Source organism: Electrophorus electricus, chromosome 1 (genome assembly GCF_041902795.1).
Source record: "Electrophorus electricus isolate QZ-2024a chromosome 1, ASM4190279v1, whole genome shotgun sequence".
Classification (NCBI taxonomy): domain Eukaryota; kingdom Metazoa; phylum Chordata; class Actinopteri; order Gymnotiformes; family Gymnotidae; genus Electrophorus; species Electrophorus electricus.
In genome coordinates this window covers 1405001-1428569 of record NC_137497.1, presented here as the reverse complement: position 1 = coordinate 1428569, position 23569 = coordinate 1405001, and the positions used below count along the sequence as shown (strand labels likewise).

Here is a 23569-nt window from a genome sequence, read left to right as displayed (position 1 = left end):
CGTACGAGCAAAGAGCGAGGACTGACCAGATATTACCAGAAACACATATTAGCGAGAACTGACGAGATATTACCAGAAACACATATTAGCGAGGACTGACAAGATATTACCAGAAACGCATATTAGTGAGGACTGACCAGATCTAACCAGAAACATATTAGCGAGGACTGACGAGATATTACCAGAAACACATATTAGCGAGGACTGGCCAGATATTACCAGAAACACATATTAGCGAGGACTGACAAGATATTACTAGAAGCACATATTAGCAAGGACTGACGAGATCTAATCAGAGACGATGAATGACAAAGAATGAGCGACACACCAGAGACGCAGGAATGGGGTTTACTAGTGTAGTGTTTATTAGTGTAGTAATGCGATTAGGGACAAACTCAGAACAGCTGGACACAAAGGAAGAGACACAGAACCATGGAAGAGACTCGAAACATAAAAGCAAGAAAGAAAGCATGAAATAAAACCTACAGTAGCCACGTAATAGGTGAAAAGGGGCAAATATGAACAGAAACACATCTAAGGAGAAGAAAAGCTTGCAGCAACTGGTATTCCCAGGAAGCCCCCCTTCCAATTACTAACCAGGCCTGACACTGCTTAGCTTCTAAGCTCAGACTAGATACAACGTGTTCAGGGTGGTGTGGCTGCAAACTATAAGAAGCTGAAAAAATGTGACAGTGTGGCCATAAAGACAACGTGCCTGGTTATGCCTTTCTCAGAGAGATAAAACAATGCCTTAGACAATTAGTTTGGTGTTTTTGCTTTCCATTTTCCATCGCTTTAACCTGCTCTTCCTCTCTGCAATATGCAGGATGAGCCATTGCTTACAATTTACATTTATGGCACTTAGCAGAAGCTCTTATCCAGAGCGACTTACAAAAGTGCTTTGTCGTTTAGTCATAGTATACATCCTACTACAGTAAAGTAGGTTAGAATCAGACATACCAATGAACTAGAATAATGTAGAATACAGGGATGAATGCTGATATCTAGAAGTACAAAATACATAAGGTCTATCTTAAACAATGATAAGTGCTATAAACAATAAGTGCTAGAGTTTGTTAAACAACATAAACAATGTTCTACAATAAGTACTAAATTAGTCAGTCAATATGGGAGCAGTGTCAGTTGTCCTTTAAATATTCTGCAAATAGACGGGTCTTCAGTCTGTGTTTGAAGACTGCAAGGGACTCTGCTGTCCGGACAGCAAGTGGGAGTTTATTCCACCATCTTAGAGCCAGGACAGAAAATAGTCTCGATGCTTGTCGTCCATGAGACCTGAAGCAAAATGATATGAAGCTTAGTTTATGGGATCATTACACAGCGTATCGCTGTACTGGACACTTCTAGCTATAGCAAGGTAAGCTGTGGTTAGTTCCTACAATTAACATGAGCTTCCTACCTCTCCATCCATACATTCAGTGAACAAATAGGCAACAACTCAAGAGATCCAGCTGTGCACAACAGCACTGTTTCACAATACCAAGCCAGCTTGTGGACCCGACAATTCTGTCTACTGGTTGTGATGCTGCGTTGTGTTCTGGTGGTGTTAACATCAGGAGGAAAGCGGCAGTACTGGCACTGTGGACCTTTACTGTAGAAACATGGAAAAATCATCTGTGTGTGTTGCTTTTTATCCCCCTCCAATATTGCCTGTCCAGTTCCCAATCATTCAGACACACACACACACACACACACACACACACACACCCTGTTCTGCCCACTCTGTTTGTGTGGTAAACTTTCTCTTATCACACACACAGTCTCTTACTGCAGCTCCCAGCTTTCTTTTTCCAGAATTACCACTGAAATTAGAGACAACTGCTACAGGATTATAGAAGCAGAGAACTGCAAACATGCACCAGCAGAATATTACTGTCCATTAGTCATTTCTGTGTCCGGAGTCATTTCAGTATCTGGAGAATTATCAGTTTTGGTTGTTTTATACTAACGGCTAATGTTAAGGGCATAAAGCATGATTCAGTAAGGCTTTAAAAGGTCAAATTAAGGGTGTAAAGGTTCATACCAACAGTGACTGCAAAGAGATTCAGTTCAATTCCACAAGTATATGTTGGCTACATGTCCATGAGCATGACATCCCCCACATGGTGCTTCTCTACGACATTGTTCTGGTCTGACCTCTCCAGTAGGGAAGGCCTGTAAATGCTGCGGGGTCTCCTGCCCTGAAGTGCAGGGTCAGAGGATGACTGCTGCTCTGGTGAGTTTTTGTGACTTTCCCTGATTCTACCCGTCAGTGAGGAAAAAGGAGATTGTTAAAACTGCTCCATTAAAGAATGCCACTAAAAGCAGAGAAAGAAAGAGAGAGAGAGAGAGAGAGAGAGAGAGAGAGAGAGAGGGGGTTGACTGTGGAGACATTCAACATGGCTCATAATCGTGCTGTAAAGGACCACAAGCCGTTCGTGTTCCAGCTCCCTTGTGTATCCCGACACCCGAGTTACTTTTAGCTGAGCTGAGGTCCTTCAGCAACATGGCACGCATCATTATGGCATTAACTGATACTGAACTGCTGTGGGGTTTCAGCAGCGTGATAAAAGGTCAGCCTCATGCCTCTTCTCAGAAGCAGAAGGTTGGCTGAAGGTCCCCTCCTCTTCCTCCTGCCTCACACACACACACACACAAACCTCAATGATCTGCCCTCATCCAGTCTACCGTCAGGCTGAATCACAGCACAGATCTCGTCCTTTTGAGCCCCTCAAGCCCCCAACTCTGCGCCCTTCTGCTTTTAACACCTCACTGGCTCTTGGAGTTTGTCTACTAGTGGGTGTGTCTGTGTCTTATGTTTCACCCCTCAAACACAGCACTGCTACTGCACAATTATACAGGAATAACACACACACAACAAACAGCATCAGCTATTATTATTATTATTATGATGATATTATTAATAATAACAATAATGTTTATTATTATTAATAATAATGATTTTATTATCATCATAATCATCTGTAACGTTTTAACAGGGAATGCAAATGCAGGAGGTTATTTAATGAGCGAGGCTAACAAAACCACGGGAGGCTAATAAACAAAGACAAAGGGAAAGACACTGAGGCAAGTAACACATGAACTAAGAATACAAATCAAACAGTGATATTGGCAACTTCACACATGAACAAACTTACCATAATAACCAACAACTAGAAGACCAAACACAGGGCTTAAATAACCAAGACAATCAGGCACAGAACAGACTCAGGTGAACATGGGAACAGGGAGAACCAGAACATGGACTGGAATGAAGGAACAGAGGAGGGGCGAAGAAAATGAAACCAAGGAGCGGAACCAGGAAGTGCAGGAAAAAAAAGAAACAACAGAGAAATCATTAAACAGGGACGCCAGTCATCACATCATTATTATTAATGACATTATTATTATCATCATCATCTTCATTATTAATGTTGTTAATAATAATAATAATAATAATAATAATAATAATAATAATAATAATAACCATTATTATTATTATCATCATCATCATCATTATTATTAATGACATTATTATCCTTATCATCATCATCATTATTAATGTTGTTAATAATAAAAATAATAATGAATTATCATTATTATTATCATCATTATTAATGTTGTTAATAGTAATAATAATAATAATAATAATAATAATAATAAATTATTATTATTGTATCATCATCATCATCATTAATGTTGTTAATAATAATAATAATAATAATAAATTATTATTCTTGTTGTTGTTGTTATTGTTGTTATTGTTGTTGTTGTTGTTGTTGTGTCCTCTCTTTCCAGAGATCCTAGTTTATCCACTCATTCCTATTAAATACATGGAGAACAGGAGCAGGCCTGTTTAACTGGGTCAGATACTAATAAAGTATTGCCCAAATAAAGCATCAACTTATGAACTTATATTAACACTGTGATACCAGGAAAGAATGTGAGAGTGGAGATCCCTGTTGAGTTCCTCTGGAGAGCTTAAAATAAACTGAAATATATTCATTAGAGTGTCCTGCTGTGTCAGGTTTATTATAAAGTACATTAATCCACTTAATAACTTTCACCAAATCCAAAAGTCTCCAGCACCTTAAACAAGTACCCCCACTACTCACGATCAAATGTCATTTCAACGTTAAAAGAGATCACAGCCACAAGAATACTGGCATCAGATACCGCCGACATTATAGTAATGACACACCTAATATTATCAGAGGAATTTCTGTTTAGAATAAAACTGACCTGGTCCTTAAGGATCAATGACAAAATTACTCTGTTTAATCTGTTTGCCAAAATCTTGGACAGTATTCTAGCATCAAGAAGTATTAAAGAGATTGGCCTATAATCACCAGGGTCTTTATCTTTCTTTAATATTAATGTAATAAGGGACTGAGACTCTCTGCTCTTCTTAATTAAAATCACATGTATAAATAGTTTGTTTAAATTTTTTTTTTTTAATTTTGGAAGATTCAACTACTAAAAATTGTAACATTCGAAATTTAAAAAGATGAGTGGTTAGAACAGGGGACATTGGGTTGGTTTGTAATTTTCAGGATCTGTTTGCTTTGCTTAGATCAGTGTCACTGACAGGTTTTCTTCCGGTGGGTGATGGGGTGTCTGGGGTGTGCAGCATCATGGGCGCTGCATCGTGTGCTCACCATGGCTGGCACACCCCTGCCCTGGATGTGTCATGGTTAATGGTTAATGGTTAATGGTCATCATGGTCATGGTTAATGGTTAATGGTTAATGGTTAATGGTTAATGGTTAATGGTCATGGTTAATGGTTAATGGATATCATGGTCATGGTTAATGGTTAATGGTCATCATGGTCATGGTTAATGGTTAATGGTTAATGGTCATCATGGTCATGGTTAATGGTTAATGGTTATCATGGTCATGGTTAATGGTTAATGGTTATCATGGTCATGGTTAATGGTTAATAGTCATGGTTAATGGTCATCATGGTCATGGTTAATGGTTAATGGTCATCATGGTCATGGTTAATGGTTAATGGTTATCATGGTCATGGTTAATAGTTAATGGTTATCATGGTCATGATTAATGGTTAATGGTTACCATGGTCATGGTTAATGGTTAATGCTTAATGGTCATGGTTAATGGTTAATGGTCATCATGGTCATGGTCATGGTTAATGGTTAATGGTTATCATGGTCATGGTCAATGGTTAATGGTTAATGGTTATCATGGTTATGGTTAAATCAATACTTGGAGCAAAATTACACTTTTATCTAGTTGGTCCTTTAACATAAATCCACTGATCACATTTTTTTTCCTTTTAGTGTGTTGTTTTTACTTGCTAATATTTGTTAAGAAATAACATGCATCTTTTACATGCATCATTTCCATAGACACCCCCAAATGATCAAACTCTTCAAATGCCTCAATCATCATTAATCGAAGGATTCATTTTGAGTCTGTTGTTGCAAAACATTGTGTTCAAACTGAGACTTTTACTTATTAGCAGTAATGCTATGTTAACACTTACTTATTCAAAATATCAAAAATATCAAATCAGACTGTAATCAGCCGTTTCAAATGGGAAAATTAAAGATAAACAGACCATAGATGTAGTTAAAAGATTATATTTTGGTAACAATGCATCAGGTATCCAAATACAGTAATACATTTAAACAAAAGAAGTGCTATAAAATATGATTTCTTCTTGTATTTAAAAATAAACAGCATTACATTATATGTCTGAGATTAAAAAAATAAATAAATAAAACACATGGCTGGTTTTTACCCATAAGGCACTTCAAGGAAAGAGGTTGGCTTTACAGAGGCACAGAGCATAAGTACCTCATTAATATTCATGAGCAAAATTTAAAACATCTTTGGCTCAGATTAGTGCTGACAGAAGAACGAAAAATAAAATTTGTAATTTTTTAAAGATAAAACATTAAGCAACTCCTGGCAGAAAATTGCATTTTGTACTGACGACATTTTACTGAACTTGACGGCTACAGCCACCAGGCTTGGCAAAGAGACTCATCAGTGGACCTCAAGCTCCAAACTGTATATTACACCAACAGCACTCGTCTGTGTACTCCTTCTCCTTCTCTCCTCTCCTTTCATTAATCCCTCCATCCTCCCACTGGAAACATTTATTTTGATACTGGTCCTTGAAACTCTTTAATAAAAAATGTTGATAATTGGCAACGAAAATGTAAAGATGCTACAAGCAAAACTGCCTGTTTTTCCTTGACTTTTGTGTAAAGTATTTACATGTGCATTAAATTACATCACAGGATCTCATAGTAATATTTACATAAACATCTTTATATTACATTTACAGTACTGGGTAGATGGTCTTATAGCGACTGATACATATTCATCAGTATGACATTATGTGTGCTCTCTGAGGATCAGACCATGATTCTGGAGATGTATGTTATTGTACCTGCTCTACCAGGTGAGTTCAGGAGTGCTAAAGTCATAAAACTCTGATCAGGTATGATCGAACATATACTGATCTCTGACCCCTGAATGGTACACAGAAAGGCAGTGAGGGTACATTTGTGTGTGTGTGTGTGTGTGTGTACAAGAGAGCCAAATCATTTATCATCTCTCAGACTTCGTCATGGTTATTATTGGGAGATCCCCTCTGCTCTTCATCTGAGTGGTTTAGTCCATTCATACTAACTCCTCTGTTGTCATGGTTATGGTCTCCATTCACTGCTGATTTTTGTCCTCAGCTGCACAATCACCAGCCCTGCTGCCACAAGCTACGCCCCCATCAGAGCCAGGAGGACCATCAACACTCACTGTGGAGCTCTGATACAGCTGGACTTCTGCAACACACACACACAGAAAGAAATAGTCAGAAACTGATTTATTTAAAAAAACAATCACACTACCAGAGTTTGTTAAGATGACAAGATGCCATTCTTCAACGGTCTGGAGTTATAATTCAGTTATTGAGAACTACATTAACTACATTATCACAACTCCTCTCCTTGTTTCCCTCTAAAAACAGGATTATAATGGATTATGGGATTATATTTATGATGGCATATAGGGGTGTCTTGCCCTTCCCTGTGTTATCACCTGGTCTGGGCTTCAGGTGCTACAGCACTGAGATACTTGAACAGTGATACTGAGGGTGAAGTGTTTGTTGATTTATTGAAGGTTGGATGTAGAGGGATTGAGCTTCAGGAGCAGCCCAAGCCTGGTCCCAGTGATGGTCTTATTCAGGAACACCTGAACAACAGTACTGAATGGAAACAATAGCAGTGCTGAAGCCCCGTCCAGTGTCTTACCATTGGTTTCTTACTGGTCCACATCCACGTCCTCTCTGTGTCCTTTGCGAGCAGCCATTCTGAAGTCTGGGGCACATTTTCATTGTGTTGGGACTGGATTTGCAGCATTTCTGACGTTGCATGCATTTTCTGAATTTGCACCGCGTTGTGTTATCATTTTGATGAATGTGCTTTGTGTATTTGCAGCACAATGTCTCTTCCCAGAGTGTGACTCACGCTCCAACTCTGCTAAAATTACAATGTAAATAAAAATTTGTCTCTCTTGGGCTTTATGTAGTATTCCTTAGAAAGGCTTTTGTTTTGCCACTTTGACTTCGTGGAAATGTAACTGAAGTCAAACGGAAACGTATGCTTTATCCTATTTTATATAAAGCAGAATTGATTTGCGGATCGATGCCTACTGTGTTTTCCATTGTCAGCTCATGTTCTCCATTGGTCAATGCAGGAACATGGTTGAATATTTTCATGAATGGTTTGCATGTACATGAATGCTTGATTTCTGTTTGCCATAAGCTACATGACACAATTTTAAAACTACATTTACCAAGATCTGTACTATTTTCCCCAACTAATGCATATATGTAGTTCTACCTAACAAATATTTCATAGATATAAAGAATAACAGCAAAACCTAGTGAAGCCTACACCTAGGCGATTGGCACAAAAGAAGTGAAAGACCTCACATTATTCTTAAGTCTCATTCTTTCTGGATGTACAGAGGAGTCACAGGTGAACAGCCTCCAACAGAAAACATGACATCCATCCTGCTGGAAAGAACAAACACAAAGGTGCTTGACATGAGAAGAAGTGATATGAAATTCTCACAAAGTGCTTTTAAACTTGTTATATGTGTATCATGTTCAGATGGTAACACTACAAGTTTGCTGTATATGACCTTTGTCTTTTTCTTTTTCTTTTATTTTATTCTCTTCCCTTAGATGTAGAGTTTTGTTGATGCTACATTACAGGCTGATTAAGAAGGTGTTGTCCTTCACAGTCAAACATTTCCTCATACTAAGCTTGGCTGCTGTGTGTGCTGAGTGTTGAGCAAAACTTGGCTGGCCACTGGAGGTGTGTACAGGGAAGGAGAGTGAGATGAGTTTGATCCCAGTGATGAGTCCCTGTCAGGCCTGCGGGGCTGTCTGTAACTCTGGCCCTCATCTATCACATTGCATGCTGCAGTCATTTGTCATAGAGAGAAATGTGAAGTAAGGCAGTTTACAATGGCACAAAATTGCTACATCATTTACACTTTAGACAGTATGTGTGTTTGACTTTGTGCATGGCACCTACTCCCCTGGATGGATTTTTATGTGGGCTGGTGCAACTCCTAATGTTGGCAGATGTGCAATGAAAGTGAAAGTTTGGATTGATGTGACTCGTCAGAGTGGGTCAGTCAGCCAACCTCAGACTCCAGCATCATATGAGAAACAGGAGGCCAAACTAACACACTAGGCTTAGTGCACCTAATGGTACTGTTCAATTACACATACTGTCAAGGCCACCACACAGAGCATGGTAAACCTGGACTTCAGACAACAGTTTGGATGTTGTGCTTACTAATCCCAGCTGCAGCAGTTATTTAGGTCATTATATTTGGTTTAATAGATGGTTGTTTTTCTTGTGCCCCACGCTGTCTTCAAAATTCCACAAAATTCGGCTGATAAGCAGAGACTTTGCATTGGGTGCCTGAAGACAGAAAGGCTCCAGTGTCTAACACATAGCAGCCTTGACTTTCACTTTCTGTAGTGCTTTAGAGTCTGAACAATGAATGACATTATTTTAATATGTGGGCAAATAAAATGTTTTACTTTGTGATATTTGTTCATTACTTGTTGTAATGTTTTAGACCAGTTCTCTCTCCAGAGAGATTAAGGTAACATTATGATAAATTGAACACAGACATCAAGCAGAAAACTGAGAGGTCCAGTAGGAGAATGGAGACTTGTTATGGCTCTCAGGAACAGGCTGTTGGAACATGTGTGTGTGTGTGTGTGTGTGTGTTTGTTTGTAAGCAGATACAGTATTTCATTGTCCTACTCAGTGTGCCTTTTTCCCATGTCCAAAAGCCAAAATAGGCTTTTCTAGGGTAAGATTGACAAAGTTTGAGTAAACAAAGTGAATTAGTTGTCTGATTACTTTACTGTCAACAGGATGATCTCTGTCTTATCACTTCTTAACAAAGAGAAGCCCTTACCTTCTAGAACAGTGGCAGTCAATGGTTAAGGTATTTGGTTAATAATCAGAAGGTTGCCAGTTCAAATCCCATCACTGACAGGTTCCTGCTGTTGGGCCCCTGAGCAAAACCCTTAAAGCTCAGTTGCCCTGTAAAATTTCCTGTGGCTTTTTTTGTTTTACACTCTTTTTTTGATACATTATAGTGTTTGTGGCTGTTCGTCGTCTATATGACCATATATAGAACTTAGTTTGAAATCACTTTCCTGATGGAGGGTAGCCTGTGCTCAGGCACGTAGGTTAGTTGAGCTACCTCATATGTTTATGGGGAAGTTACATCCAGATCTGACTGGTGTAATGCAGTGCATCACCCAAACATACACACGCACACACAAACAGACTATATTACCCAGTTTATAAAAAATATCTAACTAATTATTGTTTTCCCTTAATATTTTTTATTTATTTTCCTTTCTTTTCACTTTCACTTCTTCCAGTTATTATTATTATTATTATTATTATTATTATTATTATTATTATTATTATTATTATTATTATTATTTCATACCAATTACAGTTCTGTTCAGTTCAGTTGAGTAAGCTTTACAGGCATGACCATATGTAATAACAGTATTGCCAAAGCAGTATTACAACATGAATGAACCTTTGCAATTAAGGAAATTAAGAATTCTGTTATAATACTGCTTTGGCAATACTGTTATTACATATTACATATTTATATCTGAGACTCTCATACAGCATTTTATTAATCTTTTCAAATAACTCGGTGACTTCATTGTGGTTTTCCCTTTCAGTGTTGTTGAAAACATTATATCTACCTTCGCACATCTCTACGAGCTTCGTAAGCTCGCTACTTTCATTGAGTACTTTCTCTGCAGGTTTTTCCCCAAGCTGATCTCCACCAGTGAACAGGATCATGGTGATACAGTGGAGATACAGTCATATGGATGCTTGCCTGTCGGAACTGGTGTCAGCTATGTATCAATGCACCCTGGAGTGTCAATCACAGTGATTCTCCTTCCTTCCATGACTTTGGTTGTCCAGTCACAATTGATATTTGAAGAGTCAAGAGACTTCCAAACTCTGAAGAACTCTTCTCCCAGGATGATGTTTCCTGAGACACTGTTTCCTGTTCCAGTCTTACCCACCAGCATCAGATGAAGCTCATGCTGGGGCTCCTCTGGTCCTTAAAACACAGAAAACCAAGCTGAGCTCTAGAAGAACGATGCCAGAGGACAGTGGTTACCCAGGTTATCTGGTTTGGACAAAGGGTAAGTGTTCCCCACACCAGAAGGAATAGATGGGAGCAGAGTTTACTTGGAGTGAGGACTGGCTTTTAAGAAACTTGGAGCATTCTTGAAATTCAAGCCCTCATGGCACTTGTTTTCAATGTTTTGTTTTTTTGTACATATTTTCCATGTGCATGCTCTAAAAGATGTGATTGTCACAATCACAAACTTAGAGTCTATAAGATAATGATGATGAATTCATGGGTAGAGATATTTCATGGAATGATACATAATCAGATTTGTCCAATAAAATATTCAATATAGCAGTTTATTTAATAGTTTGTGTTAAACAACATATTAATTCATACATTTTCCCTACAACTGTCACGGTCATTTAAACTGGAGTTGAAAGACAACACTGAGGACACTGAGGACTGTTTCTATGAATGTATATTACCAATAACAGTTGGGAAGGATACGAGTGCTTACTTCTGTGCCTCGGTTGTTGTGCTCAATTGCGTGTCTGTGTGTTTGTATGTGGAGGTGACGTAAAACGTATTGAAGTGCAGCTACTGTTTGTCAACTATGTTTTTAATTTTATCTACGTGACATGTGTTGTCTACAGACTTGTTATGCTGGGACTATTTGCAATTCTTCCTTTAGCTTTTTGTTCTAAGGGCAGGGCTTAAAAGAGAGGCTCTTCATTTTTCAGCAGATTTGTTAAATGAGCCGTTTCCATGGAAGCAGCCTCGACTCTCAACCACTGTCCAACCAGACCACTACATAAGCCAGATCTACTCTAATCTACAAACAAAAAGCTTCAATGGTCAGAGCTTTCATTTTCTTAACTGTTCTGAACCAAATCGACACCATTGTGTTAAACAGCAAATCCCCTGGTATCTCAGACGTCTCTGTCAAACTGCTTTCTGAACAGCAAGAAATAGTGTTAGAACATGAGCTCTCTGCTCTCCACCAATTTCACCAGAAACTGCAGGATCCACCAGAACTGACTACATCATATGTAAAACAGCTAACTCAAAAGCCTGCAAAACAACTTTCCTTCAAATTTGAGTAGTGTGCAGAATATACACATTCTAGAGTCTCTTTCTCTGGAACAGTTGGCATTGGCACTGAATATCAATTCAGCCTCTATTTTTAATGGAAACTTCTCTCAGACCTTACTCGTGTGGTTACATATTTTGTTTCAGTGCACAGTAACAACCACCTAACACTTTACTCTGTAACATTGAAATCATAATTATGCAAATGCATGCATAAAATTATTGAGTATATGTGTATAGTAGAGAGTGTGTATGCTGTATATGAGCTTTGCTCATCAAAGCTGGGAAATGCCTTACGTGTAGAGCTTGGTCTGGAATTTCTCAACATTGTCCTGAATATTTCAAACACAGTCTTGAATAATATTTAAACCCTACAAATCCTTCTTATCAAGTAAAATGATTCAATTTTATTTCATTCCAACCAGAAAAAAAGTTACAAATGTAAATATTATTCAAGGTAATAATTTAACCACAAAGCTCTTGTGGGCTGCTTTTGTATGTTTGTCCTTCAGAATTTACCTTTATAGCAGCATTTAACTGACACTTTCTATCCAAAGTTACTTACAACTGTGACTGAGTACACCTTGGGCAACTGAGGTTCAGGGGCCCAACAGTAGGAACTTAGCAGTGGTGGAGCTTGAATCAGCAACCTTCTGATTACAAATCAAGCACCTTCACCACTGAGCTACCACTTCGGTTCCGATGGTGTTCCAATCTGTTCCAAATGGTTCTAAAAGGCCCGCGTCCTCTCATTGGCCTGTTCCAGTAGGATTCGCGAGTTTTCATTGGCTCTCCCGTTGCTATCCCGTTGCCGGCTCGTCACACTGTCACACTTCTCAGGGCGTGCGGTAAGTATCGACGGCTAAGGAAGTTTCCCTTCCGTTCGTTTTTCAGATGTTTTACGCTCTTTTTCTGTATCCTGGCTTTTATTCCCCGTCTACCTACCTCGGGAATGTACTGTAAAAGTGACATTTCATGGGCCCGATTAGCGGCTCGCTCGGCCGGTGGTTTATGTGCGAAATAGCGGGTGTCCGACCATCTGTCTGGCTAGATGGCATTAAAATGACTGATGAAATGTGAGCAGGTAGTTTGCGTGCTCGTCTGCAGTGGCTCGTCTGGAGTGCTGCTTTACAACTCCAGATCGACCGTGTGTGTTGCTGTATTGTATTGCGGACGTGCGGCGTAGTACCGCGTTCATTGTAAGTGTTCTCTGTATGTGACACTGATGTGTGTGTGTGTGTGTGTGTGTGTGTGTGTGTGTGTGAGCGAGAGATTTTGTGATGGAATAATGTGTGACCTGCTGGTTGATCTGTGATTGTGTTGGCATTCTTTAGGCTGTCCTGCGATAAGGAGGTCGTTTGCCTGATGCGGGGTCGCACTCTGGGGAACAGTGTGACCTCGCTGTACAGGCACAGACAGCAGTGGCTAGCCAAGTCCTCCGAGTACCTCTCCGTGCTCAGGAAGTTTCTGACCCCGGGCACTGACCCCAGCACCATCACCGGACAACCTGCACACACGCGCGCTGCTGAACGGTAACCTCTACGATATGCTTGATTGTCACGTGTGTGACGTGCGTCGTGTGCCTTTTGTTCCTTCAGGTGACCGAGAAGCTTGCCGACGCCGCTGCCAGCACGGCGGCATGGGCTACAAACGTGGGGAACGAGTTTGGGCAGGTCCTCATCAGCATCCTCACGGCGGCGGAGGGCGAGGGCCTGCTGCCCATGTGTGTCAAGCTGATGGAGCGGTACCGACGAGCCCGCGAGGCCCCTCCCCAGCTCCTCTACGTGGACCGTGACTGCTGGTCCAGCGTGGGGAAGAGCAAGACAGCTGCCTGTTCCACGAGTGGACCAGCTGGTCGTCAGGCTGGACGTGTGGCACTTCATGAGAGGGTTTGCGGCAGGTGTCACCACGGACAGTCACCAGCTGTAGGGCCTCTTCGTGGGCCGCCTCTCCTCCTGCGTCTTCGAGTGGGACGCGGAGGATGTGGCCCGTCTGCAGGAGGCCAGGCAGTCGGAGCTCGGGGAGGCACCGCGGTCCAGAGGCCGTCTGACTGACACCGGGTCTTCCGGCAGACCCACGGCTGGAGCTGGCTCGGCACTGTCGGCGCCGCACGCGCGGGGTGCAGGAGACCGAGCTGCTGGTCCAGGAGCTGCTGGAAGACTACATGGATGTAACGGACACCATGGGCGTCAGGCTTCTGGACCGCGAGAAGATGGAGGACATCTGGCAGACCCAGAGGCGCCACCTCCACTGCATTCAGGACCCTCCTGGTGTTCAGCTGTACAGGAGGGTGGGGCAGGTGAGCAGTGGAGGGGTCATCCTGCCCGTGTATCGCTGCGCACGCGGTTCCACGTCCCTGGAGTCGTTCCACCTGCACCTGAACCGCTTCGTACCTGGTAAGTGCCTCTCTCACGCTCGCTCTCTGTATGCATGTCAGCACTGTTTACTAAAAGCCTCCTTTCCTCGACTGCTGCAGGTACAAGTGTGAGTGCCCTGCACTTCCAGGCGTACCTGCTGGAAGGGTTGGTGAGGTGGAACGAGGACCTCGCGGCAGCGGCAGTGGAGGGAAGCGATGCTACTCAGGTCTGCTACAGCGGCCAGCTGCAGCACTACGCCAACCAGCTGAGCCAGCAACTCCTTGGGCTCCAGCTGGCTGAGGATTACACTATTCCTGGAGAGTATACAGGTAATCCCCCCCCACCTCTCATATTCTCTCACACACACACACACACACACACACACACACACACACACACACACACACACACACGCACGCGCACACACACACACGCACGCGCACACACACACACACACCCTTTTTTCCCTGTGATGTATTAAACACTTGTATAGGTGAGCACATCAGGGTGGAGTATCTGTACTCTCAGACCGGCGTAGTGCTGCAGGAGGACCTCGGCAGGGATCCAGGGGCCCTGGACTGGCCACAGAGAAGATTGGCCCCCAACCATTGTGCACGCAGTTTACTGATATTCTATGCTAGTATCATGAGGGACGGACTTTTCAGAGTACCTGGAAGTAGGCTACATGAGCACTGTACCAGTATCTGAAGGTGTGCGGGTCTGGTGAGGCGGTGTTACAGTCTGACACAGTATAAGACATATAAATTACTCATTGACTACAGCAAGAATCAGCTGGCTTAGGACCTCTCAAGACAAAGGTTCCTTTACACTCCACATCAAGCAGCTATGTAACTAATTGAGAGTGATTCAAGAATTATTTGCAATACCAACTTTATGAAGCAATGCAAAACATTACATTCACACTTAAACAGATTACATTTATAGTGTTTGGCAGACACTCTTTACCAGAGTTTCATACATATATTACTTACCTAAGAAAATAAGATATGAAAATAAATACATAAATGAAAAAATACACAACACTAAGCTCTCCAGTTCATTTATCCCCTGACAAAAAGTCACATGTACCCATGTCCCATAATCATTTACATGACCATCAGTTCCTCACTGCACATCAGCATCAGTGTGCACTGCCAAAAACCTTTATTTTTAGAAACATTTTAAAGTGGGCATGTAAGATGGACCATTTTGAAGTTAATTAAGTGAAATCCCTTTGCCATCCATGAGAGAAAGTCTTCTCAGTACTACTCTCAGTGCTTTCATACAACCAGTGAAGCACCGCGATTCTTCCTGCACTGTACTGCATCAGACTATGTAGTTCATAACTGACCCTTCATTTTATCACTTCAATTAAATGATCAGATATATTAGTCATCTTATATCTAACATGCTCATCCTGAATAATTAAATCTGTAATGTATTAGGACTCATAAATATGAGAGTACATTGCATGACTAGACAGCAGGACAGCAGTTTTGCACCTGCACCAAACTGTACTAAACCATATATTTGCTTTGACCCAAACTAGATGATTGACTAACCTTGTCCTGGCATCCTGAGTTCTTTAATGATGGCAGAACCCATTGGAATATTACTTTAGAATCAAGTATCATCTACAAAATGAATGACATGTCTGATCCTGATAATGTCTGATCCTGGTATGACATGTCACTGCTGACTAAACACATTTGATAACAGCTTCAGGAATTGAGCAGGAAAAATATGGAATATTTTCAGTAATTAGTTAGAATTCTTTATCCGACCACTCAAATGGGGGAGGAACTCTTAAATCAGCCTCCCAGTCGAACAGACTCAATTCCTGATCCCCGTCTTCCAAGTCATCTTAGAAAAAACATTGATCCAATTATTCTAGTATAAATGTGATTAATAAACATGCTTTTAAAAATATATGTACGTGGAAATGGTGTCCTACAGGTTAGTGTGGTTGAACAGCGTGAATAGGCCGAGTTATTTAGATACATGTTATAAGCCACAGTGACCTCTGTATACGTTTCTGTAGACGTTGCCGGTTGTACGAGGTGAAAAATTTGAGAGCTCCGCCGGAGGGCTTGATGAATAGTGAATGACGGTGGCGGGATTCACCCCTTCTGGCTTTGTGACCAATTAACGCACTGCCTAAACTTTTAGACGTAAAGCGGACTTTTAACATATGGCAGACGCACTCTAGAAAAGATTACCTTGTAACAATTCATTCAGTATATGAACTGTTTCATCAGCTTGTGTCCTTATATCTGCATATAAAAAGTAACAATTTAAATGATAAATAAAATACATACAATTAAAATATATAAAAGTTCACAAATAAGAAATGACCTTGGTCAGCAATTCTCTCCACAGAGTCAAGGAACTAAACGTCGGAAACTATGGAAATACATAGAACAGAATTATAGACCATGAGCAGAAAAGATCACCATGATGGTATCCTTTATAGCAACACGGCATTGATGTTGTGTCATTTATTGCTTAATTTAAGTAAATAGATTCACCGACTTATAGTTACTTGTATAGATACAAGAATAGTTACCATAGCTTGTACATAATATGTATTGATTGTTTGCTAAAATGCAATTAAGTTACGCAACCGGTAGAGATATCCAATCCGCTAATTCATAAAATACCTTCATGAAAGAACATTACTATTTTCACCCTAATATGTGGCGGTGAAAAAAAGACGACTGACCAACGTATTAATTTTCTAATACGATTAATAATTTTCAGATCCTGACAGCGCCTTATATGTTTTAACTAGACCTGAAATGAATTACGACGCTAAGCCCCACCGAGTTAAATTATTCAACGCACGATAAAGTATTTCAGCCATTAGCTAAATAAATTGCTAAATACATGTCAGTCCTTTTACTAACTTATACTAATATAAGGTTTAGCATGAATTACTTAAGCATTACTGAATTGCTTACCTGTTGATATAAAAAAGGATAACGGTTGATCCATGTCCATGTTCGTTCGGACGACTTGGCAAAGTTTTCAGATGTATCGCTTACAATTCTGAACTAAAGGAGTGAAGTACTGAAAACACGGCTTTAAGAAAAAGTCTGTGGGGAAAGATGGTTTTCGGATAAAGTTGTAAATGACGTCCCTCCCCCAACACCGCTCTCAGTTGTGGAATGCACTGAAAGTGGTAAGAGTACAACGTGTGATAAAACTTACAGAGTAACCACACTGGTTAGAGATCTGAGAAAAAACTAATAAATGAAAACTTTGTGATGTTTTGTGAAAAGTTTGCTTATTGCCCCGTTTGAGCACATCTGGTAGATAAGATGTGAGGAGGTGTGTGTGTGTGTGTGTGTGTGTGTGTGTGTGTGTGTGTGTGTGTGTGTGTGTGAGAGAGAGAGAGAGAGAGTGTCAGTGATCTCTGGCTGCAGAGTGTCAGAGAGGACACTGAACAGACAGACAAAGTGGAGAAAAACTGGTGTAGTATGAGACTGAAAACTTTAATTTTCTTTAATCACATTAATATTTCTCAATTAAAGAAACCTCTTTTGGTCTGGTTGGTTGGGTAGAAAAAAAAGGTGGCAAAATTTGAACTTTCTGACCCTGGGAGGAGTTTGGTTTTTGGTGTGATGGGACACCTTATATCAGTTTTTGACAGAACGTGTATTCCTGTATGGTAGGGGGAAGGACTTGGGAGGAGGTGTGACTTCTTAGAGAATCAGCCAATGGGAGGAGGGTGAGTGAGTGGGTGAGTGAGAGAGAGAGAGACATAAATGAGACTCATACGCATTTTTGAGTATCAGGACTCGGAGCAGAGCGGACATTAAAGACTGGGTGGTACGTATTCATTTAAGACTCATAATTTTTATTTACTTTAATCACTTGATTATTTCTCAATTAAAGAATTTTATTTTCTTAAAAAAAAAAAAACTATTTTGAGGATCCCTGATTGTGTTTAATTTCATATAATATATTGTCACATCATATCATATAATAATAATAATAATAATAATAATATTATTATTATTAATAATAATAATAATAATAATAATAATAATAATAATAATAATAATAATAATAAATATGTGGGGGTGGGGTCTGGGTGGTGTGTGTGTGGGGGGGGTGATTGACAGCTGTCAAATCAATCAATCAAATCCAGCAATACATCATTTTGACTGTTAGTATACACTATTTCTCTCTCTCCCACTCATAGTTTGACTGATCCCATTTGGAGGTTTGCATCAGTTTGCATCTCTCTGGCTCAGAACTGGTGCTAAAGGAAAGAAAAGCTCGGCCAGCCAACTTCAGACCTAGTCTGATCTCTCCTGGGATGTTGTGACAGTGGAATACTTTACTACTTTACTACATGGTTACTTTGCTGTTATGTCACACAACTAACCAGAAGAGCTCTGGGACTAGGGAACCAGGATGAACCAGGGGGTTTTGCTCTTGGACTAGTGTCTCAGGACTAACCAGGGGGTTTAGATCTTAAAAAGAAAAAAAATAAGATACGTATCTTTTTCTGTTCTATTTTTGCCGTAGTAACAGGAGCTGCCATGGCGATAGCAGGTACAGGTGTGGAGACAAAGGACACCTCACTGTGTGTTTCATTCCTACAGCAGGTGTTCTGAACTTGTGACCTGATGGAAGCTGTTCAAGCTCTGATAGCAAAAGATGATCAGGACAGAGTTGTGTTGTCAAACACTTTTTATTAAGCCAATCGACAACAGGAGTAGCCCAGATGAAAATATGTGTTTAGTAGTGTGACAGGGGTGGCAGAGAGGAAGCGAGACGCGAAGTTCCATTTACAAGTTCTTTATTGTTCATACTTTCCACGTCACGTCGCCGAGTCTAGTGGATAGGTAGGAGCGGAGTAGCTTCTCTCCAGTAGGCTCACGTAGTTCGGCTACTAATGTGCACCGTCCTTCCAGACCTGTGGGTGTATAAATACGTGTGCAGGTCAATGAGGTGCAGGTGTCTCCTGTCAGAAGACAGGTGATTGTGAGCGAGAAAAGTGCGTGACACGGTCCTGGTCCTGCGGGAGCCTGTGTTTGGTTCCTTCTTCTGATGGAAGAGCACTGCAGTGATCCAGCTGTTATTTATTCTTACTGTTGTCTTGTATCTTTATCTCCTCTGCAGGGCATTTATTTAACATAAAATGTAAATGATCAACTGTTATGTAACCAGCAATGCTAATACACATTTACTGCTATTGTTTTACTTCTTACTGTTAGGCTGTGTTCTATGTGTTCTGTGTGTTCTGTGTTCTATGTGTTCTGTGTTCTATGTGTTCTGTGTGTTCTGTGTTCTATGTTCTGTACATCATGTAATTTTCTGATACAGATAAATAAATAAATTATTTTTCCACAATACTTGAAATAAACACACACACACATTCCCAACATTCAGCCATTAAGAAATAAAATTTTATTTGTCATGTGCACAACATGCCATGGACGTCCACACACTTACATGCTTATTGTGAGTCTGATTATCTGTCTAAATTACAATCATCTGTAAGTTAGATCTACAAACAAAGCGGCAAGTTCCGAAGTGTTTCAACGTACCGACATAGTGGAGATTTACTCTCAGCGCAGCCGCAAAACAAGTCCGTTTTGGACTGTGACTCCATTGGCTGTATAGACTGTATGTCTATGATTGGCTGCAGAAAAATGACGGACAGGTAACTTTGGCTGCTGATTGGCTTAATAAAAATGACTGACACCAGAAATCGGTTGTGTAATTGGCTTCAGTTGAAATGATTGACATGTGCTCCGCCCTCTACTTACCCGCTGGAGTTCCTGCAGTCTCTCCCTTCTCTAGAAAACGAAAGTATTTTCTGAACTGTCACCATTAGTTGGGAGGATTGGAGATACGCGCGTTTAAAATATTTCACGGTAAGTTCATTCTGTTTGATAAAATGCGATGTCGGTGCAGTTTAAATAACGTGTTTTGTAAGTACGTAGTTCTGTGTTTAAATCGTAGGTTTACCTAAAAGTGGATTAAAGATTAAAGTCCTGGTGAAGTTAACGATACGCATCTAAAATAAGGGGACACTAAAAATGGCGAACGCCCAGTACGATCACAGTTATATTAAAAATAATAATTTAACGGGGTCAGATATACGTAGTCAGTTATTGTAAATCTGGATTTTAAGTCGTAGTTAGTCAGTGATCTTTCCAAATGGTCCCAGTTAAAACTCCTCTGGCCTAAATGTAAAGTCGCTGCTGTGATGTGTGTTTTTTACAGTTAGTTTCTGTTCAGTTTCAGTCATTTTGTAGTGTTGTCCACATTCTCAGTGGGCAGTTCAGATTCCCTGTCTAATTCATTAGCTGTAGTGTTACCTGTAGTTAGGATGGGACGGTCGACACGGACGTTTCTACGCTTGTTTCGAGTTTCTGAAACTCTGATCCGAAAGGTGGCTCAAAACGGCCATGTCACGTGACCACAGGTGAACTAAGCTTGTGTTTCTACAGGTGTTATACAGTAGCTGCTGCTCCTGGCTTTGACTGACAGTGTCTGAAACACACCTGATCACACATCTGTCTCAGTCACACACTCTATGAATGCTTATAAGTCAAGAAAACACACACCAACCTTGAGGGGTTTTGTGAGAACAGAGAATTTGAGAGATGGAGAGATTCAGTGTTATCTAGATAGAAGGTTATTGATAGGACATATTGACTAATAGGCTAGTGAGAGACATCCAGTGAGCAGTAGTTATAGATACAGTGACATTAATATATAGAAAGTGTGTAGAGAGAGATCCTCTGGTTTACTGACAGGAGTGATGTGCTGTATATCCACACATTTATATAATGGTAAAAACACCTGTGTATGCCAGCAACAAGTGTTCACTGTGAATGAATCTTTTCCAAGACTGAGGAGGTAATGTGGGAAGAGAGGAAGCTCCCAAACAGCAGAACATCTAACATTTTAAAATCTAAATATTATAATAAATGAGATATTTTACTTTATTGAACTTCATTATCCATAATCATAATTATCTACATTCACAATACTTCATTCTGCAATAGATGAAACATGGTCCACACGGAAAGTTCATTAAATAGATACCAAGAATTTTAAATACCTTACAGAATGACAGAAGCATCTTTGGTTGTGTTTGTATGGTAATTTCTCTGAAATATTTATTGATCATATGTATCGATAGCCTGGCATAACCCACCAGAATAATATCTAGGCAGAGTAGTTTAGACTTTGTTGTTTTACAGAAAAAAATTATCAAGATGTTGGCAGAAGTTGCCACTGTGGAGATCATGTCAGATTGTTTCTGTTCAACAGGCCCAGACATGATGGATGAATTATGATGAATATTATTTAATTTTGTTTTTCCTTATAACATATTTATCCAGTTAAACTCTGTCTCATTGGCTAAATATGTTGATCAATTATCCAGTTAAATGTAGTGAATTACTGATGTACAATGATTAAGGACAAAGATACCACCACCTATAGTGTAGTGTAAATGTAGTGAACTACTGATGTACACTGATTAAGGACAAACATACCACCACCTATAGTGTACTGTAAATGTAGTGAACTACTGATGTATACTGATGAAGGACAAACATACCACCACCTATAGTGTACTGTAAATGTAGTGAACTACTGATGTATACTGATTAAGGACAAAGATACCACCACCTACAGTGTAGTGTAAATGTAGTGAACTACTGATGTACACTGATTAAGGACAAAGATACCACCACCTATAGTGAACTGTAAATGGAGTGAACTACTGATGTACACTGATTAAGGACAAAGTTACCACCACCTATAGTGTACTGTAAATGTAGTGAACTACTGATGTACATTGATTAAGGACAAAGATACCACCACCTATAGTGTACTGTAAATGTAGTGAACTACTGATGTACACTGATTAAGGACAAAGATACCACCACCTATAGTGTACTGTAAATGTAGTGAACAACTGATGTACACTGATTAAGCCCAAACATACCACCACCTATAGTGTACTGTAAATGTAGTGAACTACTGATGTATACTGATGAAGGGCAAACATACCACCACCTTTAGTGTACTGTAAATGTAGCGAACTACTGATGTACACTGATTAAGGCATATATCAGACATGTCAGGTTCAGTATCACATAACTATAGTGCTAGGTATTATTAAAGTCACAACATAACACAACTGAAACTATAAATCATCACTAAAGTGTTTTACTAAAGTGTCCAGATAGTTTCAGTGATGAAAGGTCACAGTGATATATTTCTATCACAGACTGGTGTTGATAGATTCTGTCTCTAGTCTCACTAACATGTACCTTATGTAGTGTTCTATATAGACCCGTCTGTGTGGAGGAATGTGAGTGAGTGAGTGAGTGAGTAGACCATTACAGACACAGCCTGGGTTTATATTTGACTCGTTATCTCTGGTGTGAGGGTGTGTGTGTCAGAAATCATGTGGTTGCTCCTTTTCCTCTCGGGCAGGTTAACACACTGTATGTAGCAATAGTATAAATACACGTGTTCTCCATAGATTAACACACAGTATACAGCACTAGTATAAATGCACGTGATCTCCATAGATTAACACACAGTATACAGCACTAGTATAAATACACATGTTCTCCATAGATTAACACACAGTATACAGCACAAGTATAAATACACGTGTTCTCCATAGATTAACACACAGTGTACAGCACTAGTATAAATACACGTGTTCTCCATAGATTAACACACAGTATACAGCACTAGTATAAATACACGTGTTCTCCATAGATTAACACACAGTATACAGCACAAGTATAAATACACGTGTTCTCCATAGATTAACACACAGTGTACAGCACTAGTATAAATACACGTGTTCTCCATAGATTAACACACAGTATACAGCACTAGTATAAATACACGTGTTCTCCATAGATTAACACACAGTATACAGCACAAGTATGAATACACGTGTTCTCCATAGATTAACACACAGTGTACAGCACTAGTATAAATACACGTGTTCTCCATAGATTAACACACAGTATACATCACTAGTATAAATACACGTGTTCTCCATAGATTAACACACAGTATACATCACTAGTATAAATACACGTGTTCTCCATAGATTAACACACAGTATACAGCACAAGTATAAATACACGTGTTCTCCATAGATTAACACACAGTATACAGCACTAGTATAAATACACGTGTTCTCCATAGATTAACACACAGTATACAGCACTAGTATAAATACACGTGATCTCCATAGATTAACACACAGTGTACAGCACTAGTATAAATACACGTGTTCTCCATAGATTAACACACAGTATACAGCACTAGTATAAATACACATGTTCTCCATAGATTAACACACAGTGTACAGCACTAGTATAAATACACGTGTTCTCCACAGATTAACACACAGTATACAGCACTAGTATAAATACACGTGATC

The 23569-nt window shown here is 40.0% G+C and overlaps 1 protein-coding gene and 1 long non-coding RNA gene across 3 annotated transcripts; one reads left to right on the top strand and one right to left on the bottom strand.

Moving 5' to 3' along the window:
* The first annotated feature begins 12680 nt into the window (after positions 1-12680).
* On the top strand, positions 12681-15830 carry LOC145658741 (uncharacterized). Of its 2 annotated transcripts, XM_081717711.1 has the most exons (4): positions 12681-12963; positions 13099-14160; positions 14241-14450; positions 14615-15830. In XM_081717711.1, the coding sequence occupies exons 2-4, from the start codon at positions 13929-13931 to the stop codon at positions 14827-14829; spliced, it is 657 nt and encodes a 218-aa protein (XP_081573837.1). In that variant the 5' UTR covers positions 12681-12963; positions 13099-13928; the 3' UTR covers positions 14830-15830. The 2 variants fall into 2 exon arrangements, with proteins under 2 accessions (XP_081573837.1, XP_081573881.1); XM_081717755.1 differs by lacking the exon at positions 12681-12963 and having other exon boundaries at positions 13004-14160.
* Positions 15831-18914: 3084 nt separating this feature from the next.
* LOC145659471 (uncharacterized) lies at positions 18915-19781 on the bottom strand. The gene is made up of 2 exons (XR_014125703.1): positions 19683-19781; positions 18915-19048 (listed from the first exon to the last, which is right to left on the bottom strand). It is a non-coding gene; the product is annotated as an uncharacterized LOC145659471 (long non-coding RNA).
* Positions 19782-23569: the final 3788 nt, after the last annotated feature.

Excerpts from the sequence above, each read along its gene's own strand:
- LOC145658741 (XM_081717711.1), top strand. The coding sequence starts at position 13,929 with ATGGATGTAACGGACACCATGGGCGTCAGGCTTCTGGACCGCGAGAAG. Across the intron at positions 14,161-14,240 it reads CCTGAACCGCTTCGTACCTG|GTACAAGTGTGAGTGCCCTG; the intron begins GTAAGTGCCTCT and ends CGACTGCTGCAG. Across the intron at positions 14,451-14,614 it reads TATTCCTGGAGAGTATACAG|GTGAGCACATCAGGGTGGAG; the intron begins GTAATCCCCCCC and ends ACACTTGTATAG.